Source organism: Spermophilus citellus (assembly GCF_964194105.1).
Source record: "Spermophilus citellus genome assembly, chromosome: 15".
Classification (NCBI taxonomy): Eukaryota; Metazoa; Chordata; class Mammalia; order Rodentia; family Sciuridae; genus Spermophilus; species Spermophilus citellus.
Genome location: NC_138195.1, coordinates 68,793,394 through 68,814,355, shown reverse-complemented (window position 1 = coordinate 68,814,355; position 20,962 = coordinate 68,793,394). Strand labels below are relative to the sequence as shown.

The window sequence follows — 20,962 nt, the reverse complement described above, 5'->3', positions numbered from 1 at the left end:
TAAGGAGGGGCAGATCTGCCTGTGCAGCGAAATAGCATGGCCAGAGAGCGTCTCAAACGTATGCAGAGCTGCCCTGTCTTAGTGCAGTCCAGGTCACTTTGACTTAATCAAAGCCAGAGTATATTGAAGGCCTTAAAACCGTTAGTTCTTGGTGGCTGCAGGAAGAGCCCAGCAGAACTATGGCACAGATTGGGCGTTTTTCTTTCTCTTTTTCCTTCCCTTCTCCGAACAGAGAATCCCTTTGACTTGGATATTCTGTTTTTACTCTCTGGCCACCCTTTGCCATATCAAGGTCAGAGGATGCTTCTGTGGGGCTGCCCCGTGCGTAGCGGAGGTCCTGGCTCCTAGTCACGGAGTTTCCCTCTGTGCTCTGTTCTTTGACAGGAATCACAGTCGCCTCCCCAAAATCCTTGCAACTTAACAACCCTTGCGTTCGCTGCTTCAGCCCAGAGAGAAGGGCGGATCGGATGCTATGCCTGATGCTGTCAGGACAAACAGACGTGCAGTCTGTGCAAACTCTTTGCGCGGTAGGAGCTTATGCTTAAACCGCTTTCTCCAAAGCCTCCCAGCAAGGGAAGTAAAAAGACGTTCCGCCCAGTGCCCAAGACGTACCACTGTACTGCATCGGTCCCACCGTCCTCTTTCCTGATCCTGGAGGGTTAAATCAGGAGGGTACAACGCCACCCCTTCCTACTACTTCCCGCCTCCCCCCACCCCTCACCTTTAAAAAGTTAAAAAATGTCTGCAGTCGAAATCTCTTAAAGGGGCGGTGCTGGTGAACGAGTACTCTTGGCACGAGTTGCTGAGAAGGCTGGCTAGGGGCGTGAGTTCGCTCCACCAGCACCAAAACACTGAAGGAAAAAAAAAGAAAAAAGAAAAAAGAGAGAGAGAGAGAGAGAGAGAGAGAGAGAGAGAGAGAGAGAGAGAGAGAGAGAAAGCGCGAAAGAGAATGGGGGGGGAGGGAAAAGAGGGGGGAGGCAGACAGACACACACTTTAGATAAGGACAATTAGTCACCAGCGAGACCCAGTAGGGAGAGAGGTTTAAATCAGAGGGATTTAATGAGGGTGCTCTGTGCCTTCCCTGAAGACATGCCCTCCAGCAACTCCCGCCCCCCCTCATGCCTAGCCCCGGTGGCTCTCTACTTGGCTCTGTTGCTCCATCTTTCTTTTTCCTCCCAAGCTGGAGACAGGAGACCCTTGCCTGTAGACAGAGCTCCAGGTTTGAAGGAAAAGACCCTGATTCTTCTTGATGTGAGCACCAAGAACCCAGTCAGGACAGTCAATGAAAACTTCCTCTCTCTCCAGCTGGATCCCTCCATCATTCATGATGGCTGGCTCGATTTCTTAAGGTAAGGCAGGGGCTTCGATGGATCATTTTTAATTTTAAGTAACCCCCACCCCCATTCTCTTTCTATCCTCCACTTCAAAGGGGGAAGAAGAAGAAGAAGAAAAAAAGAAGAAGAAGAAGAAGGAGAAAATAAGTCAAGCGGATCTCTCTCAGAAGAGAAAAAAGGAGGTTTTCCTCCTCCTGGAATATTTGCTGTGAGGCTGTAACTAGTGATTGAGAAAAGCAGTGTTTTCTATTAAGATGCACATGTTTGCAATGCAGAAGGCATTTCAGAAACTTATCAGTTATGACTGAAAAAATGTTGTGCTTACATATATCCACAATTAGCCTCCCCTTCTCCTTCTGAAAAAGAAACAAGAGATTCAGGGCAGTTACAAAAGCGAGGAAAAGATCTGGAGCAACAAAGACCTGAGAGGAATGGGTGTGTGTGTGTGTGTGTGTGTGTGTGTGTGTGTGAGAGAGAGAGAGAGAGAGAGAGAGAGAGAGAGAGAGAGAGAGAAGTTTTTTTTTCCCAAGCCGGAATTGCACGAAAGTGGAATTTTCCACGGAAAGATCTTCGTCAGTTGTCTCCCATTCCCAGAAAGAAAATGAATTTAAGGAGAGGCTTGAGCAATTGCAAGTTGGATCATAGCTTTAAAATTTTATTTTATATCCTTCACTGTCATCTCCAGACTTCAGGATTTTGCAAGGCGCTTTTTATAGACAGAATGCACACCCCACCCCCGATCCCCCTCCTTCAGTCTCCTGCGGTAACTTCATAGTTAAAAAAAAAATCCTCGCGTGGGTCATAGCGTACATAAGAAGGGCGGTAAGGGTCCTAGAAATACTCCGGGGAAGTTTCGGAGGTTTGAACCCGGCACCGGCACCAGCACCAGCGGGTTAGCCGACAGGGAGAGTGTGATCCCCTTGGAATCTAACTGGGCTCTCCCTCTTCTCGGTTATTACTATTAAGCAGTTAGGCATCCGCAGTCGTTTCCTATCAGGGACAAAGTTGCAGTGTTAAAAAAGAAAAGAAAAGAAAAATAGAATAAATAAATCATCTAAAATATCAAATCCAAGTGTTGATTTTTTAAAAAATTCCCTCCAAATTGGAGCCTCAGCTGTGGGCTCCACCAGAGTCCTGAGAGCTCTCCATGCCATTCCTCTGCCTCAGGGCCGCGTCTGCTGCCGGTCTTTCGTGAGTATTTTTCACTCCTTCGGAAATTCGAGTTTTGTTTCTCCGGATGCGTCCGCCCCTCAGCTTTCGGGCGTCTTCCTCTGGCCTCGGCCGGGTCTGTGGACGCCGCAGGTAGCTGGAGCCGCCACGTGGAGCGCTCCTTTCACGTGGGGGGAGCTAAGCCAGATGACTGAGTGGATGTTGCCGCCGCAGCGGAGGCCGTTTCGGTCCTGCGGGTGCTTATGGTGGGAGGGCGGGAACAGCTCTGCCCCGCCAGGCTTCCTCCTCGAAAGCTCTTCTGTGCTGTAGAGCGTGTATCATCAGAATATGGGGTGCAGCAGGGTTTCAGAAACGCACGCCCCACTTGCATTGCGCTCCTCCAGCTGCGCAAACCCCTCAGGGTTTCCTTTTCTTCCTTCCCTTTTTCTTTAAAAAATATTAGCCCGTTCTCCCCAAGTACTTGCCCGCTGTAGAAAAACTACTGGAAGGCAGCTTTTCCGGGAAGAAACACGGACGGGAGGGGGGCATTTGCATTGGTAGAACAGGCTTCTTAGTGGAAGGTGGTTGGAAATGCCGCGTTTCCTTGGGGCCGGACTGGCGCGTACTTCTGCTCTGCCCGCAGCGGGTTCACGCGACGCCCTAACTGCGCGCGCCCTGGAACTGGATCCTGGAGTCCACTGCCAAATCGTCCTTCTTGCCACCGAAACTCTCAGGCTAGTTACGTCTCTTCTCAAAAATTCTCTATAAGCCGACTCTCCGTTTAGTCTCTCCTGTGTCCACCTCCTTTATCATGCTCTTTAATTTCTGCATTTTGATTTGGAGTTTTCAGAACCGTAGCCAGCAAAGCGTTAAAAGTAATTTACAGACCTGGAACTCTCGTTAACAGCATCTGCATGGTTCCTCACCTAGTCTTTCTCAAAACAGCAGCGTTTAGTTTCTAAAAACCTGTTGGTGGAAATCCTGAACTTAAATAGATGTGAATGTTGTTGTTTTGGTGGTGCCCCACCGAATTTCCCCCACTGGCAGTTCCACTTTTCTGCAAACTTCTTTACTCAGCACTCCAAAACTGACCAAGTGGGAAGGAAAAAAAGAGCCCAAATTAGGGTGTTTGAAGGAAAATGTTACCTTTCTTGCAGGCTGAGCTATCTCAGGGACCAAAAAGACATTGCTTTTACTGTGTGCGCGCGCGCTAGTGTTCTGGAAAGGCAAGGATTTACTCAGAGAATCTCTCCGCCCCGGGATTTGGGAAACAATGAAGTTGTTATAATGTAAAAGGAAAATCAAAATTTTCACTTAAAAAAGTCGGAATCCTCTTGACCTCAGGTGCTAGGCCTTCTCCGAGAGAAAAAAGTCAAGGTTGCACCTTAAGAGATTCCCATGCTCCTGGGGCGACGCAGGCTTGCTGTGTGAAAGTTTGGCAAAGGTCGGGGGCTTGCGTTTGGTGGGTTGCGCGTCTAGGTCTGGAGCGCTTTCCTGGCAGTGGCAGAAGCCAGGCAACTGTGCGTTGGCCCCATGTTCTCAGTACAAGCAAGTGTCCCTCTAGGCACATACACACACTGTAAGCAAACGTAATCTCTAACCCTTTGGAAATCAGTACCTTGGGCATCCAGGTGTCGGGTGGGAAGGGGCCGTAGTGGACAGCCGGGCACCGGAGGCATAGCATGAGGAAGTTGTGAGGCCGAGGGCAAAGTGGACTAGGGCGCCGGGCGCATGCAAAAGACGCCGCGGAGCAGCCCCTGGCCGTGCGACCCTGGGCTGGGGCGGGCATAGAAAACCCGCCAGGTCTCCCTCAGGGAGTGAGAAGAGGGCCTTGCTGGTGTCATGCCCGCTCTAGCCTTCTCCTGGGATCCTTTCCTCTCTTTCTCTACCCTTGCAGCTCCAAGCGTCTGGTGACCCTGGCCCGGGGACTTTCACCCGCCTTTCTGCGCTTCGGGGGCAAACGGACGGACTTCCTGCACTTCCAGAACCTGAGGAACCCGGCGAAAAGCCGCGGGGGCCCGGGCCCGGATTACTATCTCAAAAACTATGAGGATGGTGAGAAACTTGGTCCCCATTCTTGCAGGGTGGGAGAAATTTGGGAGTTGGAATTGAGCACGCGGGGTGTGTGTGTGTGTGTGTGTGTGTGTGTGTGTGTGTATGTGTGTGTGTATGTAGGGGGCAGATTTGGAGGACGGCCTGTCCCCTGAAAAATTGGAAGTCGAAGGCCAGGGACACCCACAAAGTGAGACTCCTGACTGTGCAAAGGAGGATCTCCAGGTCGTCCTAGTACCAGCTGCCTGGCTTTTGCTGGGTGCAATCTCCAAGGCCAGGAGCTGATAACTAAAACTTAAGGCAGGCTCTGGATCTGGGGGGAGAAAGTACAGCAGCCTTCTTAAGAAAATTCAGACAGGTTCACAGATTACTGAATTGTCAGAGTCATATTTCATTCCCTAAATTCTAGGCACACGTGCCTTTTTGTTTTTCTTATTTCTTGCCTTCCTGGAATGAGGATACAGAGATTTAGTCTTTTTAGAACCCACTCTAAAGTTTTCTGGAGCAATGCTTTGCCTTTTACACTCACCCCTTTTTGAGGAAGGTTTGAAAACCTCAGTACTGGATTATTCTCTGCCCTTCAAAGAGCCTAATCTTAGAGTCCTATTTCCTCCCTTAGATGGGAAAAAAAAAAAAAAAAAAAAAAAAAAAAAAAAAAAAAAAAAAAAAAAAAACCAAAACAAACCGCACCGCAAATGTCAGCCTTCTTTCCTGCCAGAGTCAGATGAGTTAGGTGTTGGAAGGGCTTTGAAAACTACAAATTCTATTCCATGTGAGAGGCCGGTCTTTTTAGGTTTGAGCAGTCTCATTTTTTACTAAGGGAAAGATGAAAATGGTACTTAAAAATTTTTGTTTAGAAAGTTTGGTGTTAATATCTATCAGCATTCTGTGTGACTAGTGGGACATTCTTTCAAAGAGGTGTGATGGGAATCCATGTGTCCAGCCACCGATGCTGTTAAAATTGGGTAGAAGATGCATTAGTGTTGGTTCTTGGAGGGTTATTTCCTGCTGTCCCTTCTCACAATTATGTAAGCCACAGTTTTATTTTTTAAGGGTAGAGGATCAGGTTTTCAGTTTTGTAAAAATCTTGTCCTTACACCAGCTACAAGGAAATATCATTGTGTTTCTAGGATTTCACTGAATGGGACTTCTGGAGAAGTTTTGGTATCTATTTAAAGAGTGGCTGAGAAACATTTTATAAAAGTTCAGAATAGAGACAGAGCAAGGCTGAGGCTTCTTGAGTTTGAAGCATGAGTAGTACTTAGTGTATTTTTTTTTTAAAAAAAATAACATTTGCCAAAGAGTGGAGGTGTTTAAGGCTACATCTTTTCAAAGGTAAAAGTCATTGCCATAAAAATGTGGATTGCAAGTAGATTTTGCTGTCACTCAGCATAAAATACTGAAAGGAAAAAAGATAACCCTGAACAGCAGCTCTAATGGTAATTTGACCCAGAGCCTTATAGCTCCCAGGGTCACTGTCAGCTCAATATCAGACAGACACAAGAAAGGCCATATTAATGATTTTCCTGATGGGACAGTTTTTCTTTGAATTAATTTAAACTACTTCCCCTTTAGTTTGTGGAAAATCTTGTAAGAGCCTCTGGGATTGCTGTGGGGAAAAACAACTTCGTAAATTAGAAATTGGCCTTTTTCTCCCAACTTCATACCTAAGATTATATTACCAATTCATTGAGAACAATGAAATTTGCTTAAAATGAAGGATACAATTTATTTCCCTTTGTAGAAGTAGAAAGTGGGCATTATGGGGAGAAAAGAAATTGGCAGAAGGCTGTGCCACATAAAACATCATGGATTTAAAGCAAGCAAACAAACCAGGAATAGAAAACATCTAATAGGCCATCTTCTGTCTTCTTGCAACTTCAGGGTCCAATGCAGGATCATTTCTTATTAAATCTTTTTTAAAAATTTTTTTCATCTAACTTCACCTCATATTAAATATCTCTAAGAATGTAGTTTTCACCACTCCTTGAGGAGAGAGTTCTGTACCACAAATTTTTGCCTGGATTTTCTCCCGGATTTTCTTTTAATAAATATTCTCCCAAATATTTACAGTGATTCATTTGCATGTTTTAGACATCTATCTTCAAAATATTTTTTGTCTTTGGTGTGAATGTTAGCTTCAAATAAAGAATTCCTGTTAGCTGATTTTTAAAAAATCTAGACTACCTGGATTTAATTCTTAAAACTTTCTTTAAAGTCAGTCCTTCCAGACACTAATCTGTTTTATTGCTCCTTGCTGAACTCCTTTTGATTTATGTCTCCCTGGTAATAAGATGCTCTGAACTATATCAGTATTTGAGGCCTTAGCAGAGTTAAAGAGAGTAGGAATGCCCTACTTCTGCCCTTTGATGCTCACATATCTTTAAATCACCCTTGTTGTCTTTGTTGTTGCATTGCAGAAATCAAGGCAAAAATGTTTTTGGTATAATCTCAACAATTTTGCAAGCATTATATTTTCTTTTGACTTTTTATCCACTGGTAATTCTCATCATGAGCATCTAAAAATAATTTGGTTGTCTCAGTAAGTGGCCCTGTAATAGGCACTTTGGGCATCAGGGCACCTTATTAAAAACGTGTGTACTTATACCTAATACAGAATAACAGTGTACATTTTGAGTAGTAAGATACACCTGCTGGTATATTATGAAATTCAGTGATAGAACAAAGAGAATATGGAATTTGGGCTTAGTAAGTTTGCACTACAGGCCTGGCTCTACCATTTATGAATGTATGGCCCTCAGCTTGTTTGCTTCTCTGTAACATATGGATGATGATAATACCTGTTGTGCATTGCTTCTGTGAGGGTTCCCAGAGATAATGTGTGTAATGTGTTGACTGCAAAACACAAGGTGAAGGATTCTTACTTTATTAAAGACAACTTCTGGAAATTTGTAACATATCATTAATGTTTTAAAGTGGGATTAATAAGTGAAAAAGATTAGGTAAGACTGAAATTTATACAGAATGAAGCTGGTTGATTTAATGAATCATTTGAGAAAATTAAGACAATATAGGAAGACTTTAAGGCACAGAGGTAAGAATATCAAGTGGCCTTTTTTGTGGAGATGAGAGAAGAGATTACTTTTTAGTTTTATATATTGAAATTGAAAGGAAGTGATAGTTTTAGCTTGGGCAAAAACCATTTTTTTTCTCTCATTAATCCATTCATATTGCTTTCCTAATGTGATTTTTTTTGTTGTTTTCTCCTGAATTAATAATGCAATTAATGACATGTGGCTTCCATTTTCCAAATACTTTTTGAGCACATTAAAGCAATTGCATTTTCTCTAACTTTGTAAGGCCACTGTTTATATATCACTTTGGCAGTTTCTCTGGTTACACCTTTAATTCAATTACTTATTCCACTCTATGCTTAGGCACTTTGGATTTCATACAAACATGGTGATGATCATAAAGGAAGTAAAAATAGGGTAGTTCTTCATACCCTGGGAGTTGTGCCTTTGCCTGACTTTCTGTCTTTTCTGTGGTATACTATGCTTTACTTTTTCCGAACAAAGAAATCTTGGGCTAATTTTTTGTTCTTAAGTTTATTTTGCTCCATCTGACCCTGCTTGTAATATAATCAGTATGCTTCAATTGTATGCTTGTCTCTTTATGGCCATAACCACATATCTAATTAAGATGTATAGCATTTATTATATGCATCAACAACCAGCTTGATATTTCTAAAATTTTGTATCATGTCACTCTTTTGCTCAAAAACCTTTTGGATTGTTTATAAAAAATTTTCAAATTCTTTTATGTGGCATTCACACCTTTCACATTTCACTCTTGGCTTACTTTGTTTTGCTCTATGTTTTCATTACTTTTTAATATAGGCCTCCATCATTAGTCACTGTCTCCTTATAACACCTTCACTATCCCAACCCCCTACTTAGGATAGCCTTTGTATTTCTGCCTTTAATGACATTCTCTTGACTCTGTTCAAATCTCAGCCTCAACCCACCAATTCTTAAAGGCCCATTGCAAATGTTTCTTATTTACATAAATTCTTTCATGAATAGGGTGCTCCAAGTAATCTTTTTCCCTCTGGACTGTTGAAGGTTTTACTCTGTGGTATTCATTTGGACCTTTCTGTGTTATTTTGATATTTAACTTCTCATATTTATATTTATTTTGCCTTTCTAAATAATGTAAATTCGTCATGGTAAGGGACCACAACTAATTATTGTATAAATGTCTGGCACTATATATGATACATGGTAGGTCTTCAATAAATAGTCTTGGGTACATAGTAGTTTAAGAATACAGTGGAAGGCCCTGGGAAAATGGAGGTAACCAATAAAGAAATGAAAGAAAATACATAAAGATCCCATTCATTTTTTGCCTTGAGGATATATTCCCATGAAGTCCATTGTTGATGTTTATTTTAATAACATTCTTCGTTCTTCTTTTTAAAAAAATATTTATTTTTAGTTGTAGTTGGACTCAATATCTTTATTTATTTATTTTTATGTGGTGCTGAGGATCGAACCCGGGGTTAGTAATGTGCTCAGCGAGCACTCTACTGCTGAGCCACAACCCCAGCCCTGGCATTCTTCATTCCTTTAATCATATATTTTTATCTTTGATTGTCAGAGTTGTCTTGGTTTTGGGCTATACATTAAATTAACTTTACCATTCTATTTAAAGCTTTGCATTGGAACCACAGGCTTTAAATTTTTTTTCTTTTATTTATTTTTTTTATTAAAGCTTTATGGCTACACATAGTAGTTGGATTTGTCCTGACAGACTCATACATGCATGGAAATCGATTTAGTTCATGATCCTCCCTTTCCCCTCCCATCCTCCCTACACGCTCCCCTCCTTCCACCACTCCATAAGGCTTCCTTTCCTTCATGTATTAATTTGTATTTGATTGGTTCTTTTGCAATCTTATCCTTCCCTCTCCCTTTTCTTTATTTTACTCTAGCTTCTGCATATGAGAAAAAACTGCAGGTTTGTTTTTGATTGTATCTGTTTTTGTTTTTGCCTTTACTTTTGCTTTTCTCTGTTAGCCTTCTGTGCCAGATTTTCCAATTCTTGATGTAACAGTGCTTTCCCACAATTTTCTAGTTTTTTAAAATCTTCATCTGAAGACTTTGTCTTGAAAGAGCTTCTGAAATGCTAAATGATGAATGTGGGTATACTTTGCAAACTTTAAAGTTTAAAGTTTAACAACCATTATTATGGTTCTCTTTTCTTCAGGAAGTTTTCATGAAGGTGAAGTAATTAACTTTTTCTTTCTATTCCCATTTTATCAATCAAGACGAGTCACATAAGAATAGCACAACTGCTGTCTTACGTATTTGCTTTGAATTTATCCACCTTTCATTATCTTATTTTATTTCACATGTTTCTTGAGATTCAGTTACATTTAAACATGTTTATATACCATCTATTCTTTATTTAGTTTTTATGCAGGACAGAGAATGGCAGAATATGAAATAAATAAAGGATATTGTCTCAAATCACCATTAGAACACAACAGTAATAATTATTTTAAACAAAATCTGCAAATCATTGTTGAAATTAGTATTTGAAATGTCAGAGAAGAACAGAATATTTGCATAATCTCAAAGCATATCCCCCGTGATATTTATTAATTAATTACTCTGATAGTTTTAGTACATGTTCATAAATTTTCTTCTTTGGTGAAGAAGAGTAACACAAAGAATGTATAGGATGGAAATAAGTGGAATACAATAGTTTATTACAGTATAACAAGAGATAAATCCTGTCAGATTTAGGTGGAAGTTAGGTTGGGCTTATGAAAGACGAATAGATTTGAAGAGGTAGAGACTGAAAGAGAGGACATTTAACTCAAGAGAAAGCCTGGGGCAAAGCCTGATACGTGTTTGTGCAGCAAAATGACCCCCCCCGCCCCCGCATGTAATGTATGTGTTAGAAATTATCTTTAGTTCATGTGCTACAACCACGTTAAATTCTTTTCTGTGGAAGCCTATTTGCATATTTTTGTTCATTCAGAAATATTTGTAATTAAAGAAAAATATGGAAAGTAAACTACATGTTAAAATTTTCCCAAGCAAAATTCATATTGCTAGAATTATGTCTTAATTAGGTTTTAAGATGTTCTAATATATATTATATATAATATATATTATATATATATTTAAAATATTTTGTTAGTTGTTAATGGACCTTTATTTATTTACATGTGGTGCTGAGAATCGAACCGAGTGCCTCATACATGCTAGGCAAGCACTCTACCACTGACCCCATAACTCCAGCCCCTCTAATATATTTTTGTTAGTTTTAAAATATGTAATTAAAAAAGGAGAGTCTGGCATGGTGGCACAATCCTATAATCCCATTGATGTGGGAGGCTGAGGTAAAATAATCACAAGTTGGGGGCCAGACTTGGCAATTTAGCAAGACCCTGTCTCAAAAAAGAGTTGGGGGGCCTTGGGGTGAAGCTCTGTGGTAGAGCACCCCAGAGTTCAATTTGCAATACCCCCAAAAATGAGGTGGGTGAGAGAGGGAGAGGGAGAGGGAGAGGGAGAGGGAGAGGGAGAGGGAGAGGGAGAGGGAGAGGGAGAGGGAGAGGGAGAGGGAGAGGGAGAACATGTGTGAGTGAAAAAGTTGGTTGGGTAAATTCAAATCCAATTTTAGGAATCTAGATTTTAGGCATAGAAAAATAGAATTGATTCTACAGCAAAAAAAAAATTGTTTTATGACTTATTTTACTTCACTGAAGAAGGGAAAGGCACATTTTCAACATGAGCTTTCAATGTTGCTTGCCTTCCCTTATCTTCCCTTTCCCATTCATGTCCTCTAGCTAAAGGGTGTTATAATAACTGTACTTGAAAAGATTTAAGTTATGAAGCAATCTTAAATTATAGATAATTTAAAATTGAATTATTAATTAGATTCTTATAATGCAGGGTTTATAAAATAAAGGTTTTGGAATTTACTTGATACTTTTAATGTTATGCTTCCTTCTTTTGTACAGTTAAAACAGATTTGTACCAGGCACAGTGGCCCATGCCTGTAATCCCAGTGGCTTGGGAGGCTGAAGTAGGAGGATTGGGAGTTCAAAGCCAGCCTCAGCCAAAGCAAGGTACTAAGCAACTCAGTGAGACCCTGTCTCTGAATAAAAAACAAAATAGGGATGGGGATGTGGCTCAGTCGTCCAGTGCCCCTGAGTTCAATACTGGGTATCCCATATCCAAACAAAACAAAACAAAACAAAACAAAAACCCCTATTTGTGTTTTCTAATATTCATTCATTCACTCACTGAGTAAGCATCTATTTCTGAGCTTCTAGTTGATACTGAGTCAGGCATGATAAATGAGGTCTGGGTATCATTGTCATATCATTTACTACCAACCTCTTATTACTTTATTGGTACCAGCCAAAATTAGTTTTAGAGACTTTTAGACAGACCTAAGAAAATCTTCAGCTCCATTTGGCATTTCATGATTTTTCTGAGAGTAACTTTTAAAGAATTTGACATAATTCAATACTGTGTTTATGGGTGATAGTAATTACCTGAAGTTTTATTGTATGCTGGAAACAAGATGGATTTATTTTCTGAAATATCATTGGAATTTGGTACCTGGGTCCTGAATATGAGTTGCAGTTTATTGTGCTTCTGTGAATCTGAATGTGGTATGTAGCTTAATTATCATGTCATTTAGTTATGTCATTTACTCATAATTTAGTCATTGTGGTCATGCAGTGCTGGAAGTGGCAGGGACAAGGAAACATTAGGCTTTAGTTTTTTTGGGTGGCTTAATTTATTCCAACGAATCAAAAAAGCCAGCAAATAACCCTTCAAACACAAACTATGCTATTTTCATCAGTATCAAATATCATTATTTCTCCTGTAAATTCATTTAAATCCTCTCTCTTCCCAAGCATTATTGATGGTATGGGGATCTTTTGGTAAAAGCAGTTTCTTTTAAAATTTCCTGGGCCTATTTAGCCTGCTAGTCTCATGGTCTGGGCTCCTGGAGTCAGGCGGCTTTTCTGAGACTCTTTAATCAAAATAGATTAGATGTTAACAATCTTAGCTTCAGTCCTTCATGCCTTAGTTAATCTCTCAGCTGTCTCAATGGATTGGAACTTTGTGCACTGTGTGTACATGTATTTGGTGACAGGGAGAGGGAGAGAATGGGCAAGAGAGACAAAGCAGGCAGGGGAAGTATGGGAATGAGAGAATCTGGCATTTTATTCTCCTGTCCTTGTGTGTGGATGGTGATTTAGACAAAATGAATACAAATTTCCAGACAAGTGGCTAGTGCGTTTAAGGTATAAATATCCTGTACAAGTTTGTTGAATTCCTTTCTTCTTTCACTTTCATCCTCTAATTGAATTGGATCAAATTCTATTCAGTTTTCTTCACTTTAATACAGTGAAAAATAATAGTTTTGCTCAATTCAATAGAAGTTTTTTGATTATCAATGATATGCCAAGATTGTGCTAGATATTGGGGCTACCAACAGGAATAAAACGTGAACTGTATTCTTAAAGTGCTGTGGTCTTACATGCACAACCTAATTTCCTAGTACTTTCCAGGATCATCTTTCCACCTCACTCAGACTACTCTTGGCTTAGTCTGTTCACTCTGCACTTTGTAAATGCTGTATCCCTCACCTTGAAACATACATCTTCCCCTCTTGAATTCAGTTTTTTTTTTGTCTTTCACAGGTCTAAGTACCCTTTGTGAAAATAGGTTAATCTCTTCCTTTTCTTCTGTATTTCTCTGGAGTTCAAGTGCTCCAGAATTTATGTTTGACTCACTTAAGCACATGAATTTTGTCTTTAGACATTTATAATGCAAACACACTGGCATTGATAAACATGAAAATTCAGATAGACATAACCATCATCATACTGCATGGAACAGACACAATAAGTCAAAAAAAGTATTTATGTTATTTACATAGTTAATCCATTTGTTTTGTTTTTTGGTGGGGCAAATAATGAAGAGTGAAAGACAGGAGACTGCATATTTAGAAAAGATGAGGTGCATGTACCATCTGATAAGATGATTTGAGAGAGAGATACAGTATTCACATAACTTTTATTATAATGTATTGTTATAATGGTTCTATTTTATTATTAATAATTTATTGTTAATATCACTACTCCTAATTTATAAATAAAACTTTTTTGCCAGTTTATATGTGTAGGAAAAAAATAATATATGTAGAGTTCCATACTACCCATAGTTTCGTGCATCTGCTGGGGATCTTGTAATGTATCCCCTGCAGATAAGAGGGGATAATAATGTGTCTAGTTTGTGTTAAGGGAATTGGGGATTAAACTGGCACTTTATTTTCACTGCGTCTGGAAAGACAAAAGTGCCTTGAAAGATGAAAAATGAGGTTGGAAGGTTGTGAAAAGGCAAATTATACAAATTTATGGCATTATTTCTGAAATAGTGTGAAAGAATGGATATTTCCCAGCAGCTTAATAATAGTAATAGTATAATAATTATATTCAACTTTATTGAGTGCTTATTTTGTGCTAGGTAGTCTTAATTTATATACATTAACACATCTACTCTTCTTTTCAGTCCTATAAGAAATAACTTGTTTATTTCATTTTACAGGTGGGGGAACTGAGGCGCAGAGCAGTTAATTAAATTGCCCAAGGCCACCTATCTAATGAGTTGTGGGGCAGGGACTCAATGGTGTTGGCCATTAAATAGCAAGCTTAAATGTTGCTTATGCTATGAGCTTTACAAGGAGACCTCGGTACTAATCTCGATTCAGCTGTATGTCATTGGGCTAGTTGTTAACTTCCCTAAATTCCTAAATGAAGAAAAAAGATAACATTTTCTATACATAATGTGTAATTCTGATATTCTGTAAATTACAGATGTCAGAATCATAAGACACATAGGAAGTAATGGTGATGAGACCAACATAGGAGATATTCAAAGGCTAGAGGATGTAGAAAAAGCTATAAGGGATGTGGAAATTCAGAGAAGGGGGCTAAGTGAGACATATGCTAGTCAGGAGAGGAATCTTGGGAGAGGAATCTGGGATGGCTTTAGGGAGGAATAATGATAATGCTAATAATAGCTACTGTTTGTTGAGATATTCTTATTTTACATTTGTTTTCTCATTTAATTCTTTTTTTTGGGGGGGGGTTACTGGGCTCAATAACTCAGGGGCACTCAACCACTGAGTAATACCCCCGGCTCTATTTTGTATTTTATTTAGAGATAGTGTCTTAGTGAGTTGCTTAGTGTGTCCCTGTTGCAGAGGCTGGGCTTTGAACTTGTGATCCTCCTGTCTCAGCCTCTTGAGCTGGGATTACAGGCATGTGTCACTGTGCCTGGCTCATTTAATTCTTAATCTATAGGAAATTGTGTGTGTGTGTGTGTGTGTGTGTGTGTGTGAGAGAGAGAGAGAGAGAGAGAGAGAGAGAGAGAGAGAGAAGAGAGAGAGAGACACGTACACAGACATAGAATAAACAGATACACAGAAAAGACATAGGATTTTGATAGATGAGTATATTCACTATACTGTGCTTAGATAAGAGAGTGATCCAGTGTTTTATTCATGTATTGTTTGTATTGTTTAACTTATTCATCCATTCATTTATCTGGAACCCAAAAATCTTGTGAAGCAAAAAAAGAAAAAAAATAGTGCTTTAGGTTTTCCCTTCAGTATATTCGAAGGTCTTACAGGATAGGACACAAAATCATTGTTAGATAAAACAGTGAAAGAATAATTATAAGGAGACACAAAAATAATTGAAAGAAGTGGCTGTCACATTTTTAAGCTTTATTAGAGTGGCATAATAACTGGCAATATGAGTTGAATAGAACTTATAGTTTCTTTTGGAAGGAGGTGTATTTTGGAAGTACACACATTGAAGGAGATTATAAAAATGGATCAACAGTGTGATTGATGTAAGGAGATTGGTGGGAAAAAACAGAAATAAGAACTTTTGAAAAAATGTTGGGGAAACTGAAAATATTTAAAAAATTTCTGGGTAATTTTAGAATTAAGTTATCTTGTATTTACTTACTGGAACCATATTCTACTTTTCTGTTCCTTCAAGTTCTAAGCCTAGAACTTATGGAAGGATAGGGGAGCTGATAAAGGTGATATTTCAAGAAGGCCCTTCCTTCATACTTCCTCCAAGTTCTTGAAGTCTTTGTCTTAAGATTTTGTTAAATTTAAGCAGAGAACCTTATAGTACTTAAAATGAAGTAAATTAAAGAACAAAGAGGTTATATATTCTGCACCAAGTCTCAGGGGTTAAGTAAATGTGCTAGTAATCGACTGAGTTGTCAATGAATCCAGGACCATCACATTCCTAAGTTTGTAATTTTCACAGTTCCTGTTATAGCACAGTAACACACTGTTCCTTATTTCTCTACCAAGACAGATTCAAAGGCCTTTACTTTAGGTGAAATGCTTTTGTGTTTGCCTCAGTTTGATTTGAATATCTCTTTTAAAAAAGGGCTAAATGATAATTATTGTTGATTTCCCTGTGGCTGTTTCCATGTGGTTTGGACACTTATCATCGCAAACCTATTCTGTAGCCTCTCATCTGGGTCTCTATCTTCATATTCTCTCCACCGGTTAGTCTCTGAAGTTCTGCTTTCCTTCTGTCATTGACTAGAGTGAAAACTTCAGGGTCATACATTCCTTGTCTCCTAGATCCAGGCCTCCTTAACTGTCCACCACCTTTTGAGGCTCTCTGCAGTCAAGCCCACCCTCCTTGACCAGCTTCTTCCTTCAGTCTTTCCATAGGAACCTGAGTCCATTCATAAGCTGATGGTGTTGCTTTGTATTAGTGTTCTTACCTCTCTGCCATTCTCTTCATCTCTAACCTGCTGAATCCCCTGCCCAATCATCCCTATGCCACTTTCTAGCTATTTCTAAATGTCACCTACTTTCAAAATCCTGCTTAAGTTTGTCTTCTTTCTCTCTGATTCTTCATTATCTCAGTTCAAGTAATTCTAATTATTTTTTTTTTTAATTCTTAAAACTCTTTTTGGGGCCTGAATGCTTAAAGCATTTATTGCCTAAAAATAATTCCTTTAGTTATTATAATATTCTATCTTTTGCTCTCAGGTTTTTTTTTGGTGTGTTTTTATGAAGACTTGTCTCTGTCCCTGGTTTATTGACCATTTGAGCAAAACAATTATATCAATTTCAGCAGTTTCTACAACATCTATATATACCTTTTGCTTAGTAGCTATTCAGTGAATACTTATTGACTGGTTATTTCCCACTTACTTGGCAGCTTAACATACTAAAGGAAGCAACATCTCTTTCATTCATTGTTCCTGCTTTTATTTATTTATTTTTAATTCATAGGATTTTTCTGGTTGATGTTTAACTTCTTTATTCATTTCTTTTAAAAGATTTATACTTTTTAATTCATTTTATTACTTACCAATGCAATGTATGCTCATTAATACAAACTCAATAATACATACATCAAATAAAAAGTGAAAGTCTCTCTTTTGTATTCTACTCCCAGTCCGCTTCAGAGATATAATCATTTTTAATAGTTTGGCATATATATTTTAAGATCTTTTGTTCTTCATACAGAAGTGTATAGATTTTTAAATATACACATGGGATCATATTGTGTTATCTAGAAAAATTTTTAAAAAGTTTTATTGGCACATTATAATTATACAGAATAGTGGACTTCATGGTAACATATTCATACATGAACACAAGATAACAATATAATTTGGTTAATTTCCATCTTCAATACCTTCCCTTTTTTCTCCTCCTTCCCTTTTTCTGGTCTCTTTGTTTATTCTACTGGTCTACCTTCTATTAGAAAACTCTTAGCTGGTAATTTTGGTCCATTTTTCATTGGCTAAAGAATAATCTGAATGTGAATGAGCTTTATTTAATTTTTCTCTTTTTTGTTTTAAAGAATTTATCTTTTTGCTATTTGTAGTGTCTAACAAAACGATGCTGAAGTATTACATCTCTCTTCAAATTAGAACTTGATCTAATTTTTTTCCCCTAACATCTCTTTATATACCCTTATCCATCTTAATCCTTTGGTATAATACATTCTTTGGGTAAATGAAAATGGCTAGAGCAAAACCAACCCTACCCATCAAAATATGTTTTCTTTTAATAAAACAAGTGCTTTGTAAAGTTATGGATGCAGATGGAAAGTGACACTAAAAATGTTTTGACCTCTTGTTCAAGTAGTATATCACTATGTGATTTGAAAGAAGTCCTGGCTGGGGAGTTTTTGATTCTCTTTGAATGTCACTCATCTCATTAAAGCTGTTTTATAAATTTGAATACTACTCAGCCCATGAAGAGAGATTTATAAAGAGCTGGCATGTTTAATTAGAAACAGACTAAAGAAGACAGAAGGCAACCATTTTTGAATAGTTTCTGATCAGTCATTTGCATGAGAAAAATAATTATACTTTACATTTGTAATATTCCTTAAAGGTTAAAAAAAGAACTCCTTACATCCTCACAGCAACTATATATGGTAATCTTATTTCACATAGACATCTCCATTTAATAAATGAGAAAATAGACTCATTGAAGTTGTTCATAATAGCATGGTTTTAAGTATCAGTGCTGGGATTAGAACTTCTACCTTCAGGCCTGACGCTCTTTTAAATATCACAGCTAAATCATCACAGAACACAAGTACCTATTCCCATTCAGTGGCCATAGGTATTTATGTTCTGTGGTGGTTGATCCAATGTGAAACAGCTTATCTGAAAGGCTAGAATGGGTCTGTGGTTTCTGTGAAAGGTCACATCTGCTTGTAGGAAAGCTGGGGTTCATTTTAATCATGGCTTCTTGCATGGTTTTGAACTATTCTCTATTGACAAACTCCTAAACAGTTTGTAGAATGCTATTCCTGGAGACCTAGAACTTGAACCCCAGACCTTCTTTAGACTGGGGCCCAAACCTAAGATATTGTTAGAATCAGTCCACAACATGTAACAGAGGAGAATTTGAGAGTACTCTGTGGGATGCCAATATCACTGCTGAGACCTCCAACAAAGAAAATATGTAAATGTAGACATTCATTAGCTATTACAATGCACCCAGTGAAAGTATGGAATTGTCTGTTTGACTGCTACAAAGGAGGCCCATAGTGAGTAAGCAGAGGAGCTGGAAATAGATCTTGAGCTTTCTGGTGACAGTCACTAAACCATGCACACTTTTAAAAATGCATATAGTCACTATTGAGATAAGTCTGTATATTTTTCAGTGATCTTGATAGGCATGCTATTCTTGGCTGGGTGTTTATTTCCTTGTAATTTTTTGGAAAACCATATTGTGGACTTATTTGCCTGACCATTGTGAACTGCCTGGGAAAAGTAGACTCAAGGTAAAATCAGTGAGATGTAGATTCAAAAGGAACTATGGTCCCAGGCTTAGCCAAGTTAAAATCCTTAGGTGAAATTAAACAGGTAACCTAAAACCATTGAACAAATAAATGCTATTGTTTCATAGAACATTTGTAGACGCAAATGAATGGCACCCCAGTCCAAAGGTCAGGATTTTCAACAACTTATAGCAGAAAACTTACACTTATTAAATGTCTTCACTAGGGGTTTTGTGTTAGTAGATGACTGAGGTCTTTTGTTTCTTATGTTTTCCTCATGGCAATAAAGTTGAAATTTAGCAAGCTTTCAAAATGAAATTTCTCATAGAAGTTATAACCACAAGTTTTAAGTTTTCATCACCTAAATGTGGAACACAACAATTGAAAACTTTGGGGGAGGGGAAAAGAGTTGATGACACATGTGGTGTGTATCAAGGACCAGTGTAAATCAGGAAGGTGTGGTAAGGGGGATTTCCTGTGTTACAGAACTGCTGAAATAGGCTTGCCTACCCTCCACCAATAAATTCCAAATGAAGGTGTTGGCCTTTCAGACACCATGTAGACGTGGTTTGCCCCTTACCTGACACTCTGTTTCCTTGAAGCTGGGATCAACAGTTTGTAGCTAGGAAGAATTTGTCGTTGGGGATAATGTGTTCTTTGATTGTGGCAGGTACCTACCTGTAGGATGGAGCCAGACCAGTACATTGGAGCCTGTTTTTAAAATTATTTTTGTTCTTTATTTTTTTAGTCCTTGCTATAGGAATATTCATTTCTAGATTTCCAGGCATGATAATAATAATTACCATTTGTTGAGTACTTAAATGTCCGTATTGCTTTTTAAAAGTGATAGGATTTAGTTCCCAGAACCCCATTAAGTTGTACCATTTGATAGATGCTTAGAGTTGTTCCCAATTCTGGCCGCCCATTAGAATTAGCTAGGGGAATTTTAAAACATATTGGGTTCTATCCCAAAGCTCAGGAAATAATGCCAAGAGTTAATAAATGGAATAGCATCAAATTAAAAAACTTTGACATAGCAAAGGAAATAAGAATGTGGAGAAGCTACAGAATAGAAGAATCTTTGCTAACTACTCTTCTTACAGAGGTTTAATACCCAAGATATATGAAGAACTCAAAAAACTTAATACCTAAAAAATAAACAACCCAATTAATAAATAGGCAAATGAATTAAATAGACATTTCTCAAAAGAGAAATGCAAATGGCCAACAAATAAAAGAAAAAAATGTTTAACATCATTAGCAATTAAAACTACACTGAGATTTTCTTATTCCTGTCAGAATCATAGCCATCAAGAATATGAACAATAATAAATGCTGGAGAAGACATGGAGAAAAAAGGAAAATACTTACACTGTTGGTGGGATTGTAAATCAGTACAACTGCTATGAAAATCTGTACAGAGATTCCTCAGAAGGCTAGAGGAACCATATGACCCAGCTATACCACTTGTTGGGATTAATCCTAACAAATCAGATACATGGATACCTATGTTTACAGCAACACAATCCACAATAGTCAAACTATGAAACCAACATTGGTATCCACCATTGGCTGTATAGATAAAGAAAATGTGGTATATTTACACAATGGAGTTTTATTCAGCCATAAAAGAATAATGACATTATGTCATTTGTAGGAAAATGAATGGAACTTGAGAATATTACATTATGCAAAATAAGCTAAACTCAGAAAGTCAAGGGTCCTATGTTTTCTGTCATATGTGAAATCTAGAGAGGAAAAGGAAAAGAATGGTGTGGGGGAGATCTCATGAAAATTTAAGGGAAATCAGTAGACTAGATGAAAGGGACCAGGAGAAGGAAGAGGGGTGGGAAAGGGGAAATACTAGGGAATGATACTGACCAAATTATACTGTTATATTGTTTGCATATTAAGAATATGTAACAATAGATCCCACCATTATGTACAACTGTAATATACCAATAAAAATATGGAGAAAAATATATTTGGGTCCTAGACTAGTTAAATATATCTCTAGTATCAGCATTTCAATAAAAAAAAAAAAACACCTTCCCAGGTAACCCTAAAGTGCACACCAGA

The 20,962-nt window shown here is 38.4% G+C and overlaps 1 protein-coding gene across 2 annotated transcripts in view; it reads left to right on the top strand.

The window, feature by feature from the left end:
* Positions 1-1,058: 1,058 nt before the first annotated feature.
* The window catches only part of HPSE2 (heparanase 2 (inactive)), a 705,647-nt gene continuing 685,743 nt past the window's right edge, over positions 1,059-20,962 (top strand). For both annotated transcript variants that reach the window (XM_081268316.1, XM_081268315.1), the window contains exons 1-2: positions 1,059-1,350; positions 4,382-4,539. In XM_081268316.1, coding sequence (XP_081124442.1) covers positions 1,061-1,350; positions 4,382-4,539 — 448 coding nt within the window. In that variant the 5' untranslated portion in view covers positions 1,059-1,060. The remainder of the gene's footprint in view (positions 1,351-4,381; positions 4,540-20,962) is intronic.